Source organism: Aphis gossypii, chromosome 1, assembly GCF_020184175.1.
Source record: "Aphis gossypii isolate Hap1 chromosome 1, ASM2018417v2, whole genome shotgun sequence".
In the NCBI taxonomy this organism is placed as follows: domain Eukaryota; kingdom Metazoa; phylum Arthropoda; class Insecta; order Hemiptera; family Aphididae; genus Aphis; species Aphis gossypii.
The window spans coordinates 79,090,868-79,106,232 of record NC_065530.1 but is presented as its reverse complement, the minus strand read 5'-3'; the positions used below and the strand labels follow the sequence as shown (position 1 = coordinate 79,106,232).

Genomic DNA, 15,365 nt, shown 5'->3' with positions numbered 1-15,365 from the left:
AACTACATAAAACCACAAGTCTTTTCCTAAACTATGGTTTATTATCTATACACAAAAAATAATATTTTTTAATTTTAATTTTTTTATTTTTTTTATGGTTACAGGTTCGACTAAGAAATGCTAACCCATATTCAAAACCCTTAATAAGAGCTAATTTTTTCGATAATCCTATTGATGTATTGCGTATAGTAGAAGGAATAAAAATGGTTATAGAACTTAACAAAACACCAGCTTTTCAAAAATTGGGATCTACTTTAAGTGTGCGAACAATGCCAGGATGTAGACACCTAAGTTATGGTACAGATAAATACTGGGAATGTTGTGTAAAAAGACTGACTATGCAGATGCATCATCAGAGCGGTACTGCAAAGATGGGACCATCGTCCGACCGAAACGCAGTGGTCAACCCTCAACTCATGGTTTACGGTGTCTCTAAGTTGAGAGTTATCGACTGTTCAATCATGCCGACGATTACTGGTGGTCACACTGTTGCACCAGCCTACATGATCGGCGAGAAAGGAGCTGATTTAGTCAAATCGACTTGGCTAAGACCAACAAATTAAAATTTATAGTACAATAAGTATTATTAATAAGTAATTAAATAAAAAGACTTAAACTAATTTCAGGTTACCTATCTTGAAATCGATTGTGTAATGTTATTACTGTTATTAGAATATTATATTATTATTGGCAAACGTGTAAATTCGTATTACTCGTTTGATCAATAATAGAAATCATAGTGTGTAATGTATTTTATTTTACTGTATTATATGCAATTATTGAAATGAAGTATTAAAAGTTAATTGTAACACTTTTGAATATTATACCTCTATTTTATATTATAGTATGTATCTATATAATATTTGATGATTTATACTATAAATATATTTTAAATAGCGATTACCAAACATATTATGATGTGTTTATTTTCATGCGGTCGATTTTCCACAAACAAAAAAAAAAAAAAATAATTAAATATTAAAAATGTCACTTTGTTTATAAACATGATGTATTGTACATTTATATTATAATTGTTGAGCATAATAAAAGTTCTTAAAATAAATTTTAATTAACAATCCAAACATCATATTTCTTAAATTTTAACATAATATGAATTGTTACTAAGATAAGACACAGTATAATGTTAAATTTGTATAATACAATATTATAATATAAATAGTCAATAGATCTTTAAAAAATATTTGTATATAATAATTATGCATATTTAGATTCTAAATAGTTTGACAAGTGACATTGGCATTATTGTGTTAGAAAGTGCTTAATAACATTTATTAGACTGACATATTAATCAGGACTTGAATAAATTATAATAATATATTGTATATTTAGAATCATTATTAACTACTAATGAAAATTTAAATTATGATACTTTTATAATAAAAAAAATTGTTTATTTTATTTCGTAGCATCTGAGTAATTGTAAGGCAATTCATTGAGAATATATATTCATTGAACGATGGTAAAACGTGTATCATTTTAAAAACCAGTACTGAATACTGGATTCCGACAACGGTAATTTCTTTTTAAAAAAAAAAATAAGGAAAAAGCGACGCCTACCTACAACAATAATATAGGGGTTAACGAACGTGTTCTATAAGTCTTACTGACCTATAGAGTATCTTTTTGCCATATGACCTACTCTGCAAAAAAAAAACTATATAGAATAAACTGTTTTAACTGTATAGATCTTGTAGACGTTTTTAAAATATATTTTAATATGACTTAAAATTTAGTTGATACTACATTATGTGAAACTAGTTTGAAGGTCAGATCTGTTCGTGAGCATAAAATCATATGAAAAACGGTTGTGATGTATCCTTTTTTTTAAAACACTGATTTCAATTGATTATCATTAACCCAGTGCTGTATATTTTAATATGCAAATCCATCGAACGAACAACATACACAATTACCATAGTTTTACCTATTTCAACTAGTAGCATCCTATATTACTATACATGTTATAGTCATGATAGTACACACTATATAATTATTAATGATTATACAATTTTGTGAATTAATCATAACATTTATAGTATCAATAATAATATTTTATTTTTAAATAGATATCTGGCCGTTGCTATCGTTGATATCGTTATATTAGGTCGAATTACGCGTCAATACAAGCTTGTCATTGTAATAATACTATTATGCGAAACGTACTTTTTACTTTTTTTTTATTCATATTATAAATTTATAATTTCGACATTAAAAGTACGTTCAGATGTATTTCGTTCTAAATAATAATAATAATAATAATAACAAAAACGTTGCTCTCGTATAAGAGGGTCTTAAAATATTTATAATCACTATAATAGCTCAATGTTGTACAAATTTGGGTCAAACTTGTACGTAAATTATGTCTTTAAATCAATACTTTTTTGAAACCTCTTAATGAGGATATCTGCGTTTTAATTCTGTATACAAGTTTGTGTAAAAAGAAATTAAATTATTAAAATAAGTGGGTACATCAAAGTTATATTAAAATACAAATTGCACAAGTTTCATGCTTTTTAATCCAAAATAGTGGGGAATGGGGAACCATTTATAAATAAATAGTTATCCTTTCCAAGATGTGTGTGTTTTTGATATAAATTTAAAAAAATGAAAACGGAAGAAGATGTAATTTGGACTTGAAATTAGTAGCCAATAAAATAAAAAAAAATAAAAATATCAGAAACCCATGTTAATATTTTAGAAAATTCTTTTTTTTTTATTAACACATATTTATTACGAGTGTAAAATTGTAATATTTATTGAGGTCGCTTAAACCGATGTATTTTATTGTGAAAATATTGCTGTACGTTTAGTGAAAAATTTATAAATTAAATTCCACGTTATAGAATTTAAGCAGTGATTTATAATTTTATAAATATTTAACGTTTTTAATTTTTATCGAAGGTACCGTTTAAAATGTAAGCTTGATTTGTACGGAAAAATGAAACAATAAAATCTGCATAAAACCTGTTATATAAATTGTTTGTGGATAGTGCACATAAATATTACAGCTATATCTGTCTACCTATATCATATTCACAAGAAGTATTATTGTATTATTTTGTGTTTTGCATAATATGATTACTTAGAAACAACAATTTCTTGTTGTATACAGCGTGTACATTATTTAATACTTACAACGATTGTATTTTATTTTATATACAACAATAACATGGTAATATTTTTTTTTAATCTGTCAGTGTATAATATTTATTTAAATAAACGAATTATCTATTATTTCTACAAATGTTTTAAAAAATAGATAACAAAATCAATATGAAAATGTGAGATTGAATTTAAAATTAAAAAAATTAATGAGTTGGTTTATCTAAATGTAACGTTGTATACATTTTTAGTTCTGCGCTATTAAAAAGCGTTTAATGTTTTATTTTTAAACATCATTCATTATAATATACTTTTACTGACAACTTAAATTGGTGCAAAATATATTTTAACAGTAAAAAATTCATAATCTGAAACTTCTTAGACATTTTAACAATAATGTTGCATTTAACGACTCATTAAAGTTATTAATAACCGTTTAACATCGAGATAGTCCAACGCTGTCTTTTATATCATAATAATTTTCACTTGCATATGAAAATTAAAATCTATTGCCATACGAACTATTCCATATCAGACATTGGAGAAAATTGTTTTTTAGCGATGAATGACAGGTCCCGATCAATTGGCTTCGTGTCGTCGTAGAGCGCCGGTGCTTCACACAGGATAAGAATTGTACCCATAATGGAGGCAACCGTGAATATCCATAAAAATAACCGATCAAGCACCATAGCGACGAAACCCCAGTCTTGATCTTCCTGTAAATTGGTAACGAATTGGTATTTAAACATTTAAAATAAACCTAAATATTGAGCATATCTCATTAAAGTTTAACTAGATGTTTTGATCATAAGTGCAACTAAATGGTAGCTCTGAGCGGCTAAGCCACCCCTTCCCTCCAAAAAAAAAAAAATAAAAATAAATATATTTCCATAGCATCTTAAAATATATTTTATAGTTATTGAATATTGTTTATTAAATAATAAGTAATGAAGAGTATTTCTCTTAGGTAAACAATTTGTTTAGAACAAGTATACAAGTCTATTTTTCAAAATTTGCTTAGGTATCTTCAATAACGAAAATTAAATTAATATAAAATCATAATATTTCGGAAATATATTATTATTAAAAAACAGCCACATTTAATACAGTTTAAGTTTATTGATTAAATTTTATTACGAGTGTAGCAATGTTTTAATAATAGGAATAAAACACCATATATTATACGATACATTATTTTGCAATGTATATGTATTATGTTATACCCTTGAAGCGTATTTCATCTTTATATTATCACAAAGTCCCACCATATAGGTATAATTATTTTTGGTAGCTACACCCAATTTATAATAATAGTTTATTGGTCTAATACACAAACGTGTGCTTAAAGATAATTTCGTTTTGTCTTATACGACTCATGTATTACAACCAGGACATCAGTAAAGTAATATATATTATATTAACATATTATTTCAATATGCGTTAAATTGAATTTTGTACAACTATGTGCCTTGTATAGTGTAATAAACATTGAAATACTCTTGTATTTCTCATTTTAGTATTAATCTTACACTGGTTTGTACAATCTGAGCAGAGGTAGAAAACGTTATATACTAACAACAATCTAATGTATGTTTTTATTTTTTATAAGTCACTTAGTAACATGCCAACTGAAAGGATATTAGCGTAATTTTTTTTTCATTAATAGACCCATGTGCAGCATAGATAAAACGTATTCATGTAAAATCGTTTTTTATGATTTCTAAATAGTCTTATAGTTAAATCACCTGTTACAAAAATTTAAGAGGATATAATTTTTGAGTGTTTGATATATCAGTTGTGTATTAAATTATTATTATTTCGGTTGACTATAAAAATAAAAATATTTTTTCGTGCATTTATATGGATATTGAACTATTTTAAGACAATATAATATATATATAACTATGTAGATATTTTATGGACTCGATATTTTTTCTCTAAGATTTTTAATGGGTTACTTACACTAAAATAACTTAAAAATATTAAAAAGAAATGATTTGTTTGAAGGCGTTTATTAAAACTGTATACGAATTATATACTAAGTACAGACACTATAATATAATTTTAACCGTGACTAAATATACACACAATCAACACTCTTTGATTCAGTGCAAGTTATTAAATTTGTTATTAAAATAACACACCGCAGTCAGGGTTCGAGAGGTCATCATCGACGAGAGCGAACTCAAGTATACAACTATCTCCGTAAAGTGCCGAGTAAAATAAAATCAATAATTATTTTTAGATTTTTAATTCAAACTCATGTAATTCGTATCGATAAAAACATCTCGTGCGTACACAAGTATACTCGACCACCCGTATACGGTAAATACGTAATACTCATCTATAAGGAATAGTAATCCTTCCCCGAACAGATAACTTATATTGTTATAATATCCTTCGTTAAGGCTTATACCCTGACACGAATACATTTTACATCGCGACTCTACGACGGCAATGCCACTGTATAATATATAGTTAGGTTACCGTGTTGTATTCGTCCTGGCGCTGCAAGTGGTGCTGTATGAACTTGACGTTGTGGATTGCTTTCTCCAGCTCGAACGGATACTTCTTCCTGATGGCGGCCGGCACATCGTTGAGCGCGTCGTCGATGGACGACACGGCCACGTGCATCAGCCGGCTGGCCGCCCCGGCCGCGGCCGTCCCGTTGCAACCGGTTCGCCCGGTGGCCCCCGCGAACCGGCACAGCGATTCGGTGGGCGAACGGTGGCCGGCGGGCGGTGAACCGGCGGGCGCCGGAGGAACGTTCAACGTAGCTCCCACGCTGGCCGCGTTTAACCTGTGCGGAGAACAGACGAAAATATCGATCAGACGGCGCACCGCAGTCTACGCCGTCCGACCGGCCAGACGAGTGGTTTCCACCAACAAAATAAACAAAAAAAAAAAAACCCAAACAAAATACCGTTTCTACTTGCGGAAAATCATATGAAAAATATTTTCGATTTCATTGTTTTCCGTCGAAAACGATACCTATTATCTACTTCATCTACCACCCACACTCGTTTTGTACAACTTGTTTATTAGATTCTGAACGGAGTGAGAAATGCGTATTGCTTTTACAATGGTGTGTTTATGTTTTTTTTTTTTTTTGGATCTGTGTACGTCATGACTTGTCGAAATAATGCTTCAATCGAAGACTTCAAGAGTGGTTTTCGATGGAAAAATGAATACCCTTGGTGCATTATAATAGAGATCAAAAGTAAGAAGTTTCCAACAGTTTTTTTTAAAAAAAAAAATGGGGAAAACGGAAATTTTTACGAAAAACCAATTTTCGATAAAATTAATTTTTTTATACTGAAATTTTCACCAAATTTTTATATTAGCGTTATCTATGCAAAGTTAAATTTTCAAAATATCCTGAATTATTTTGAGCTATTTACAGACTAATACAATTTTTGATTTTTCTAAGTAATTTTTTTAAATGTGGATAAAAAAAATTAGAAAATTTAATACAAGGTCAATATATTTACATATTTTAGGCCTACGGTTAAATATAGAACAGCACTTTTAATAAACTTTTTATAACAACGACTTGTCAAAATTGTTGTTATTATATTTTCACGATAATCTCAATTTCATTATTCGGATAAAAATTAAACCAACGGAGAAGTAGATCGAAAATTGTGTGGGTACCACTTGTAAAAATGTCATTTGTCTTATTATTTAAACATAAATATTGATAAAAATAACGATTTTGTTTGATATTACAAAATCATTATTTTGTATGTACTGTTATATCAAACCCTGTCACGGCTGTCGGAACAGGGTAACGCATACTCATACCTGGCCAAATTAAGGTTTAATTTTTTGCAAGTCTTCATATGTTTCTGTTTCAGTGCTGAATCTGCCAAAAGCTGTTCGGGTACTCTCATGAGTAACATTTTCGGCAGTGCTCTGATGAACACCGTCCTCATCCATGAAGGTATTTTGTGCGTACTCGGTTGCCTGAAGTCAAAATTAGAGTGTTATATACAACATGTAATTTAATTAAAAGTAAGTGTTTTTGTAATGATTTAAGTGTTATATTTTTATGGTGAAAAATTTATTATAGGCAACTATAAATTATAAAAATGTTACTTAAATAAAATTGTTATAAAAGAGTAATAATACCAAAATAATGAGAAATTTGTTTAGTTTTGCTGTTTTGGTGTTTTAATATGCAATTATAATTTATTTCTAGAACTGATACCAGTGGTTTTATAAAATTGTCTATGTTTTTTATTAAAAAATGTAAAAAAAAAAATATATTTTTCGTTATGCGTTATATTATACCTACATATATATTATATATATTATTAAAATACTACAGATTCCCAAAAATACACTTTTTTATCATTTCACTAAATGTATAACCATTTATCAGCCTCTCTCCACACATTACAAAATATATAAAGTAATTTTCAGTTATGCTCTCAAACTATTCTAATAGGATTGTAAAAATAAAATGTTTATGAGTAAAGTTTAAGTATTGAAATATATTGGCTATAGTGCTGGATTGTCTGATCAGAGTACCAAGTACAAAAGCAATTGTAATATTATGCTTATTTTTGCTTACCTGTAATGTATATTGATGATGATTATGGTTACGACTACGCACAAAGCAACTAAAAGCATAGTGAATAATAGGTATTTGCCAAGCAGTGGCAACGACAGTGACGTCGACGGAATGATTTCGGATATGAGCAAGAAAAACATGGTTTGGGAGAGGAGGATCGTGATGCACAGTGAAATCTTCTCCTTGGAATCGGCGGGTAAATAGAACACTAGCACTGACAGGTAAGATATACCCACGCAGGGCACAATCAAGTTGACGGTGTAGAACAGAGTCCTCCGCCTCAGAGTTATATTGAAGAATATGTCGATGTAAGGTTCGGCGCAACAAGAGTAGTACTTTTCGTGTCTCTCTGCCGGCACACCGAGAATGTCCCATTCCACGCTTGGGTAGTACGCGGATAGATCGATGCCCACGTCTACTTTGTTAGTTCCAACCAGCTGGCCGATGTGCTTGAGGTTTATCTATAGATCGTAACGAAATTGTCAACAAATCGATCTCAAAAAATAGTTAATATAGTTTATCGCATTACTACGAGTTCTATAAATTATACGGAAACGGTTTACTAAAATTTGTAATCTTCTCTGCCTGCAAAGGGGATGGGTATGCGTTAATTATTTATTATTATTTATTATCTCCATCAAGGACATTAGGCATAACGCAACTTCAACTTGTTGTAGGACCAAATGCAGCATGTGGTTAAATATTGGAGTGAACCAAACCATTATAAGATTTATTTCTATTATAGAACAACTAGTAGTAATGCAGTATAATTTGTGACATTAATTTATTCCGTTATGTTGATTTTACAATAAGAGGTGAAAATATTCAAAAAATAATACAGACGTAATTTCGTAAATTTGGGAAATCAAAAAAATCTTAATATAAATAATTAAATCAAAATAATTCAATTATCTTAATTAATCCTATCTTAATCTTTTATCATACAAGAAACACAATAATTTATAATTTCAACATTGACCTTGATATAATTGTTATTAGTCTGGAGGATAAAATTTGCTTCACGGTTTTCAAGCATAACAGATGAAGATAACAAATCGAAAGGTAATGTATTTAAAAAGTAATTGTAACTTATTATAATAAAAAAATCATTGCCATATTAAAAGCAGTCGTATCATCACAATATTCCAATTAGGATGTATACGTCAATATCAAGGTCATAATATTATATTTTATAATATGGGGAGGAGGGTAGTAATCAGCCTAGGGGTACAATTTACTAATCTTTGGTAATTTTAAGTTAAGGTCGATTACAACTATTACAACATAACACATTAGAATAATTTATTAAATGGTATATTCTTATTAGTTTGGCTATATTCAAAGTATCAAAGTTATACACATCGTTTTTATATAATAAAAAATGTAGATTGATATAATGATGTGAATATTACAAATACATCATTCGATGTTTTATTACTATAATTTTATAAATGTTTAACATATTATTGTATTAATACCATTGTCATTATGATTGAACAAATCGTTAAAAAAAATGATAAAATTCCATTATTTTGTTATTGATGCATAAACAAACAATAACTAACAAAATAGTATTTTAACTTTCTTTTTTATTTGTATATTTTAGTCCTAGGTTAAACATAATTTCATATTATTGTACACTATCGTAGTATTAAATACTGACATAAGTTGATAGACAAATTCTGAACTATTCAAATAAATAACTCGACTAATTAACATCCTTGATCAAGGGTATAATAAAATGCGAAATTCCGATAAATAGTGTACTTATCCAAATAAATTTGACATCTCAGTAAGAATAAAATAATGGTACTAATGGTAGTATTCTTCAAGAATTCCTATTTTGATGAAAATCTTTAAGAATTCAAAACAACGTTCAAGGTAATTATTTTTAAAGGTCATACATTGAACCTAAATTTCGTAAATAATTAAATCGGGTATTTTATCCTAACCCACAATTATAACAAGATGTTCAAAATAATGGATCTATAAACATATATGTATATTCATTATTCATAATCTTTGTTTATATTGACATGATAATTTTAATAAATATTGAATGATTGTACTATAAAAGAGTATTACAAAATTTGGAGTATCAAGGCTTGTAAAAAAATAAATTATATAAATATTTTTATGTACTCGTATATTATAATATATTATATAATATAATAATATACTATATATTATTTAGTATATAATCTTACGAAATTGAAAAATTAAACTTTCCCTTACAAACTTATTTTAAAGCCAATATCTGTACATGAAAACAACTCTTGGTTTCAAACCTAATACTTACGAACGTACGTAAAATTGAAACAAAATGTCTCTATTAAATTGCTAGAACACCCTTTTATGCCTCAAATCAAACTCTGAAAAAGCACTTCTCAATTTATTGAAACTGTTGCAATAACAAATTACTTTATTATAACCTCCACCATTCTTATTTTTTAACTATGTATTTGCCCTGACTATCCCAAGTGACCCCAAGATGGTCAACTAAATCAAAAATAGTTCCGAGAATTTTTAATTGACTAAATACACAAATATGTGGGTGGGATCATGTTCCTCCAAAAATAAGATACCGTTTTTCTCTACTGTCTATTTTCCTCCAAAAAAAAAAAAAAGGTTTGTTTCCATTTTCCTCCAAATTATTTTTGACTAAAATAATATCTCTTTTCTTCCAATATTTTAATAAATGTTTTAGTGTTGCGTTCCATATTATAAAAATAGAGTATGGTTAGGATCACATTTTAACTAATTTATTATTTTATTTAATGATTGATGCATTTTTATCGACGTGCATACTTTTTTATTATATTAGTTCTCTTTTTAGCCACCTACCAAGTTTAGCGCGTACGGTGTATTATTAAATTATACTTTAAATATTTTATTTGTTCTTTTATTTTTAATTTAACATTCTTATTACGAATGACGATTTTATTATTTTATTTATTGGAGGAAAATGGACAGTGGAGGAAAACGGTATCTCATTTTTGGAGGAATATGGCTACGGCCAATTAATATGCCACGAAGTTCCATTAATATATTAATGAATTTTAAAAAATATTAATAGTGTATTCTTCTAACATTTTTCTAACCTATTCGTTACATTTACTTATTATAAATATTTTATCTTACAGATTGTAAAATAAATGTGCGATAAACAAAAAAAAAAAAAGTACTACTTACCTACCCCATTCAAAAACAAAACCTAATCTTACCTAACTATTATTAAGTCAATAAGTTTTATAAATCTTAAGTTAGAAAATGTGTTATGTGTTCTGACTTATGCAGTTTACACTTTTTTTTATGACGTTATATGATATAATTTTAATATATAGTTCCTAGTTTATGAGAACAAATTATAAATACATATTTAAAAATACTGAATTGTATGCATTTAAATAGTAAATAATATATTTGTCAGCAATCGGCACAAATCTAATAAATATTTTTAGTTTTTAACTTTACTAATTTACTATATTTCGATAAAAAATTAGATTAAATTGTATGAAAACAGTATTTAAATTGTCAGAATTATAGAAGTTGGTATGCCCCTTGTATATAAATATTATATATTTTAAAAAACTGACCACAATATCAAAATATATTCTTTTTTTATTTATCTTACAGATTTTTATTTATCTCGTAGAAAAATTTAGTATTTACCTGGTTTCCATCATATGACCAGGAGCCAAATTTCATAAAACATGTTTGTTGATCAAATGGAAAATAGCGAACATCGATTTCACACGATGATTTGAAGATGGCTGGTGGTGTCCACATTACTTTACCTGAGTAATGAAGCACTGCTTTTGTCATAGTAGTGACCACATACTCGCCATCAGCACTGATATATAAATACAACAAAATAATATTTTAATTTAAATAAAATTCAAATCGAGTTAAATAATATATTTAACTATTAGATAACCTACTTATTATAAAGAACGATATCCGGCAACCAAATATGTTCAGATGGCACGTAAAGCTCTTTGACACCTCCATATTCTAGTGGTTCCCATATAAATTTGTGATCCGCCCATTCCTAAATTCAATTTATTAAATATGCTTTCTACTTGAAATATTAAAAATCACTTACGTGTTCCAACCATACGTTCGTCGTTAAAATTTGATCCTTGAGATTCTGAAACAAAAAAAACGTCAATTAGCATGATATTATAGAGTTTTCATATCTGTTTTTGTTAAAATAATAATATGTTTTCCTATGATTTGTATATAAAATTTCCCGTTAAGATTGAAACATAATATAGGTAATATATTTTTTTTACTATATGTATTATATTATATTAACTTAAAATACTATAAACCATAATAATTAAACATATTTATTTTAATGCTTTAATTTAAATTGTCAACTGTAATTAAATTTGCAATAATAGTTATTCGTTTATAAAAACTAATTTCTAATTATTGAAACGACACAGATGAGTTTTAGTTTGATGATTGCTATAAATTATTTATAGTATTATGATTACATGTGCGTTAAATGTTTATTCATCAAAAAAATATCATTCATATTATTATGATGTTAACTGTTTATTAAATGAATTTGCGTGTGAGAGTTCAATCATATCGCCAATTATAATAGTGGTTTAAAAAGTTACCAGTAAGTATCAAAATACTTATCATAGAAATTTACTTCATTTTCTAGCTAAAATAATATTTATTAAAAGAATAATAATACTTATTGCTTTATTGGAATACTATGGATATCAAATGTCATATTATTTTTGTCATTACATGTATAATTAATGAACTAACAGTGCCCAGTCTTCACTTTTAAATGTTTTAAGAGTTGATAAAATTATAAGACAAGTTTCATAACAGATTTGTATACAACTAAACTAAATATAAGATGTAGTGTCAACAAGTAAACATCGATTTACTATTTTATTGACTAAAAAATTGACGAGAATATATAAATACAATGTATGTACATACTTTGTATTTTGGTATGTAATATCATCTTAATACATTGTGCAATCGTTATATTCATGGATATTATTCCAACCCTAAACATGGCTGACGAGATTCAATATTATTTTGTATACGTTTCATTTGTAGTTTCTAATATAAGTATGCTTTATAAATCTATTAAGTTAGATATATCATGCATAATATAAACGTTTCATAAACTAAACATTCAATATCCTTGATGGACCACTGTGATAATATCTCCCATGTAATAATAGTTAATAAGTATACTAAAATCATTGGTTTAAGTGTATAAAAGAATCTTATAATATTATGTAGGCACGTAACTTTCATCCGACGTCACGATTTATGTTTTATTATAATCGAAAATACACACATATTGTTTGCATAATATAATGTAATTTCGTATGGTTTCTAAGTATACCTACGGTGTTAATATGCTTCTACTATAATGTTATTGCATAGGTGTGTCGTTGAATGGAGTGGTGCACACTCGGTATCCGTAAAAATGTTGGTCCACTAATACACTCATCTAAAGTAACATTTTAACCACTAATTCTAAGTTCGATTTTTATGTAAGGACACTATCAGAAAAATATTTTGCTCTGGAATACAAAATTTAAAATACGAGATGTCGTGGTCGTTTAAAAATATAGAATTATAAATAAATTAAATATATAATTTATATACATATAAAATATGTAAAATTATTTTTTTTTTTTGTCAACAGCCTAGTCTTTAATTTACTTCAATCATTAATGTAAAAACAAAAATAATAAAAAAAACGTATTTTATGTATTTCGTTTACTTTCAAAATAATCACTCTGTATACTTAAATCGTCATTGTCAACATTGACGTGGTTAAAGCGTACTTATTGAATATGAATAAATCAGTGTGGTTGATTTTTACGCTGAAACATATCGTTTATAGTGTCTGGTTACAAGTCCGAATGACGACGGTGGCGACCGAAGCCTTACGATAATAAGATGTACACGCACGTCCATTATGCTTGACTAATAAAAGTATGTGGCGAGTCCAATTTGGGCGTAGACAGTATGCGCACGTATACGAGTGATTTATTTTATTTTTTTTAACATCATACGAAGTTTATTTATTCTATTATTTTCGGTTGTATAAATAGTTTTAATATCAACCCTACACAATTTCAACTTAAATTCATACATATATCAATAATATTATGACGCTCGATATGGATAAAGGCACCCACACACTGCAGCGGTAGTGGTAGCGGTGGCGGTAGCGTTAAAATTAGTCCGGACACAATATTAAAGAATTTTACCGCCACTGCTGTAGTGTGTGGGAATCTTTAATTTAGGTTCTATACTTTTATTCAGCGAATACTACTTTTGATTTAATTTTTTTAATCACAATGCTACTCTTTAAGAAGTCAGTTATCACGTGTAAAGAATGCCCAGCTAGCAATCATCTATTATTAATAGACTAGTATTAGCGGATTTAATGGAATTTAGTTGAAGCACGCGTGGACGACTGAGAAAGCGTCTAGTGACGATTTACAAATAACTTAATATCGTAGGTCTAATTAATATTTAGCCCCGTTGTCAAAATTGTATGAAATATATTTTTATCATTAAAATCGAATTTTTTTATACAACGCCAAAATGCCAAGTTTATCGAGATCACCTTCTTTGACGATAACGCTGTTCCAGCCATCACGCAACCGGTCGCCACAGGTAATAAGTACACTACTGTATAAACTGCACTCAAGTATCTAAGTGTCGTACGATCGGGGTTAGATCCACTCGATAACCCGCGGTATACTACTTCTAATACTATTATTACTACTACTACTACTACTTCTAAAATACTACCCTCTATTACATAACGACAACCACTATCTACTTATCTTTACTACGACTCTACTACGGGGGTAAGTGTGCGAATATATCGCCGTGGCCACTGAGATTTTAAGCCCGCGGTGGCGTACAGCGGCAACGATCCGACCCGCGGCCGAGATCCGCGGGGAGGGGTGAGTGGGTAATTGTGTACGGCGTACCAACTCGATGAGCTGCGACAGCCTGAGGCCCAACTTGACCAGGACGGTGTCGGTGTTGTTGCTGACCGGTCGGATGAGACGGTTGTAGTTGCTGAGCAGATCGTCGTACAGTCGTTTGGCGTCCGGGTTGCACAGACACCCGACGGCCGACAGCAACAGCAGCGGCAGCGACGACGTCAGCTGAGCGCAACCCCGGCGGCGGCGTCGTGCCCGGAACTTTTTGACGCTGTTATTGTTGTTGTTGTGACAGTCGTCGCCGTCGCCAGCGTAGGGGTCGATCGACGGCATCGCGTTTACCTCGGCGGCGGTCGACTGAATCGATAGAGATAATCGTCCTCGCCGCTGGTGGACGACGGCTCGTCGGGTCGCGGATGCTGTGCGTACTGCACACAGTGTGACGACGAGAGACCGCGCCGGGCGCGCCGAGCGGAGCTGACGGCGAGGAGCGCTCCGGCCCGCCGATCTATAAGCCGCCGCGCGCACGCCCTTCGAGACCTCTCCGCGACGGGGGCGGGCGCGTCAGACTCGCGAGCGGTGCAGGTCGGCCGCCGACGGAGTCGCGTACGACACGACGTCTTTATCATTATTTTTCAGCTGCGCGCGAGCCCGCGTGCGCGCGTGAGCGTGTCATTAAATCCGTAATCGTTTTCCCCGACCGGAAGACTTTT

General features: G+C 30.0%; 2 protein-coding genes across 4 annotated transcripts in view; one reads left to right on the top strand and one right to left on the bottom strand.

Annotated features, from left to right (window-relative positions):
• Positions 1–1,646, top strand: part of LOC114125362 (glucose dehydrogenase [FAD, quinone]-like) — a 19,438-nt gene extending 17,792 nt beyond the window's left edge. For all 3 annotated transcript variants that reach the window (XM_027988977.2, XM_050198930.1, XM_050198926.1), the window contains exon 3: positions 105–1,646. In XM_027988977.2, the coding sequence (XP_027844778.2) occupies positions 105–563 (459 nt within the window). In that variant the 3' untranslated portion in view covers positions 564–1,646. The remainder of the gene's footprint in view (positions 1–104) is intronic.
• Positions 1,542–15,365, bottom strand: LOC114125351 (acetylcholine receptor subunit alpha-L1). The gene is made up of 8 exons (XM_027988964.2): positions 14,698–15,365; positions 11,805–11,849; positions 11,641–11,750; positions 11,372–11,552; positions 7,700–8,160; positions 6,928–7,089; positions 5,611–5,923; positions 1,542–3,839 (listed from the first exon to the last, which is right to left on the bottom strand). Exons 1-8 carry the CDS (start codon positions 14,983–14,985, stop codon positions 3,645–3,647), a joined length of 1,755 nt encoding a protein of 584 aa, XP_027844765.1. The 5' UTR covers positions 14,986–15,365; the 3' UTR covers positions 1,542–3,644.

What these genes read in the sequence shown, in the direction of transcription:
- LOC114125351 (XM_027988964.2), bottom strand. Translation starts at nt 14,985, where the DNA reads ATGCCGTCGATCGACCCCTACGCTGGCGACGGCGACGACTGTCACAAC. An exon ending in TGTCGCAGCTCATCGAGTTG is followed by an intron (nt 11,850 to 14,697) that starts GTACGCCGTACA and finishes TTTTTGTTTCAG; the next exon opens with AATCTCAAGGATCAAATTTT. An exon ending in CGAACGTATGGTTGGAACAC is followed by an intron (nt 11,751 to 11,804) that starts GTAAGTGATTTT and finishes AATTGAATTTAG; the next exon opens with GAATGGGCGGATCACAAATT.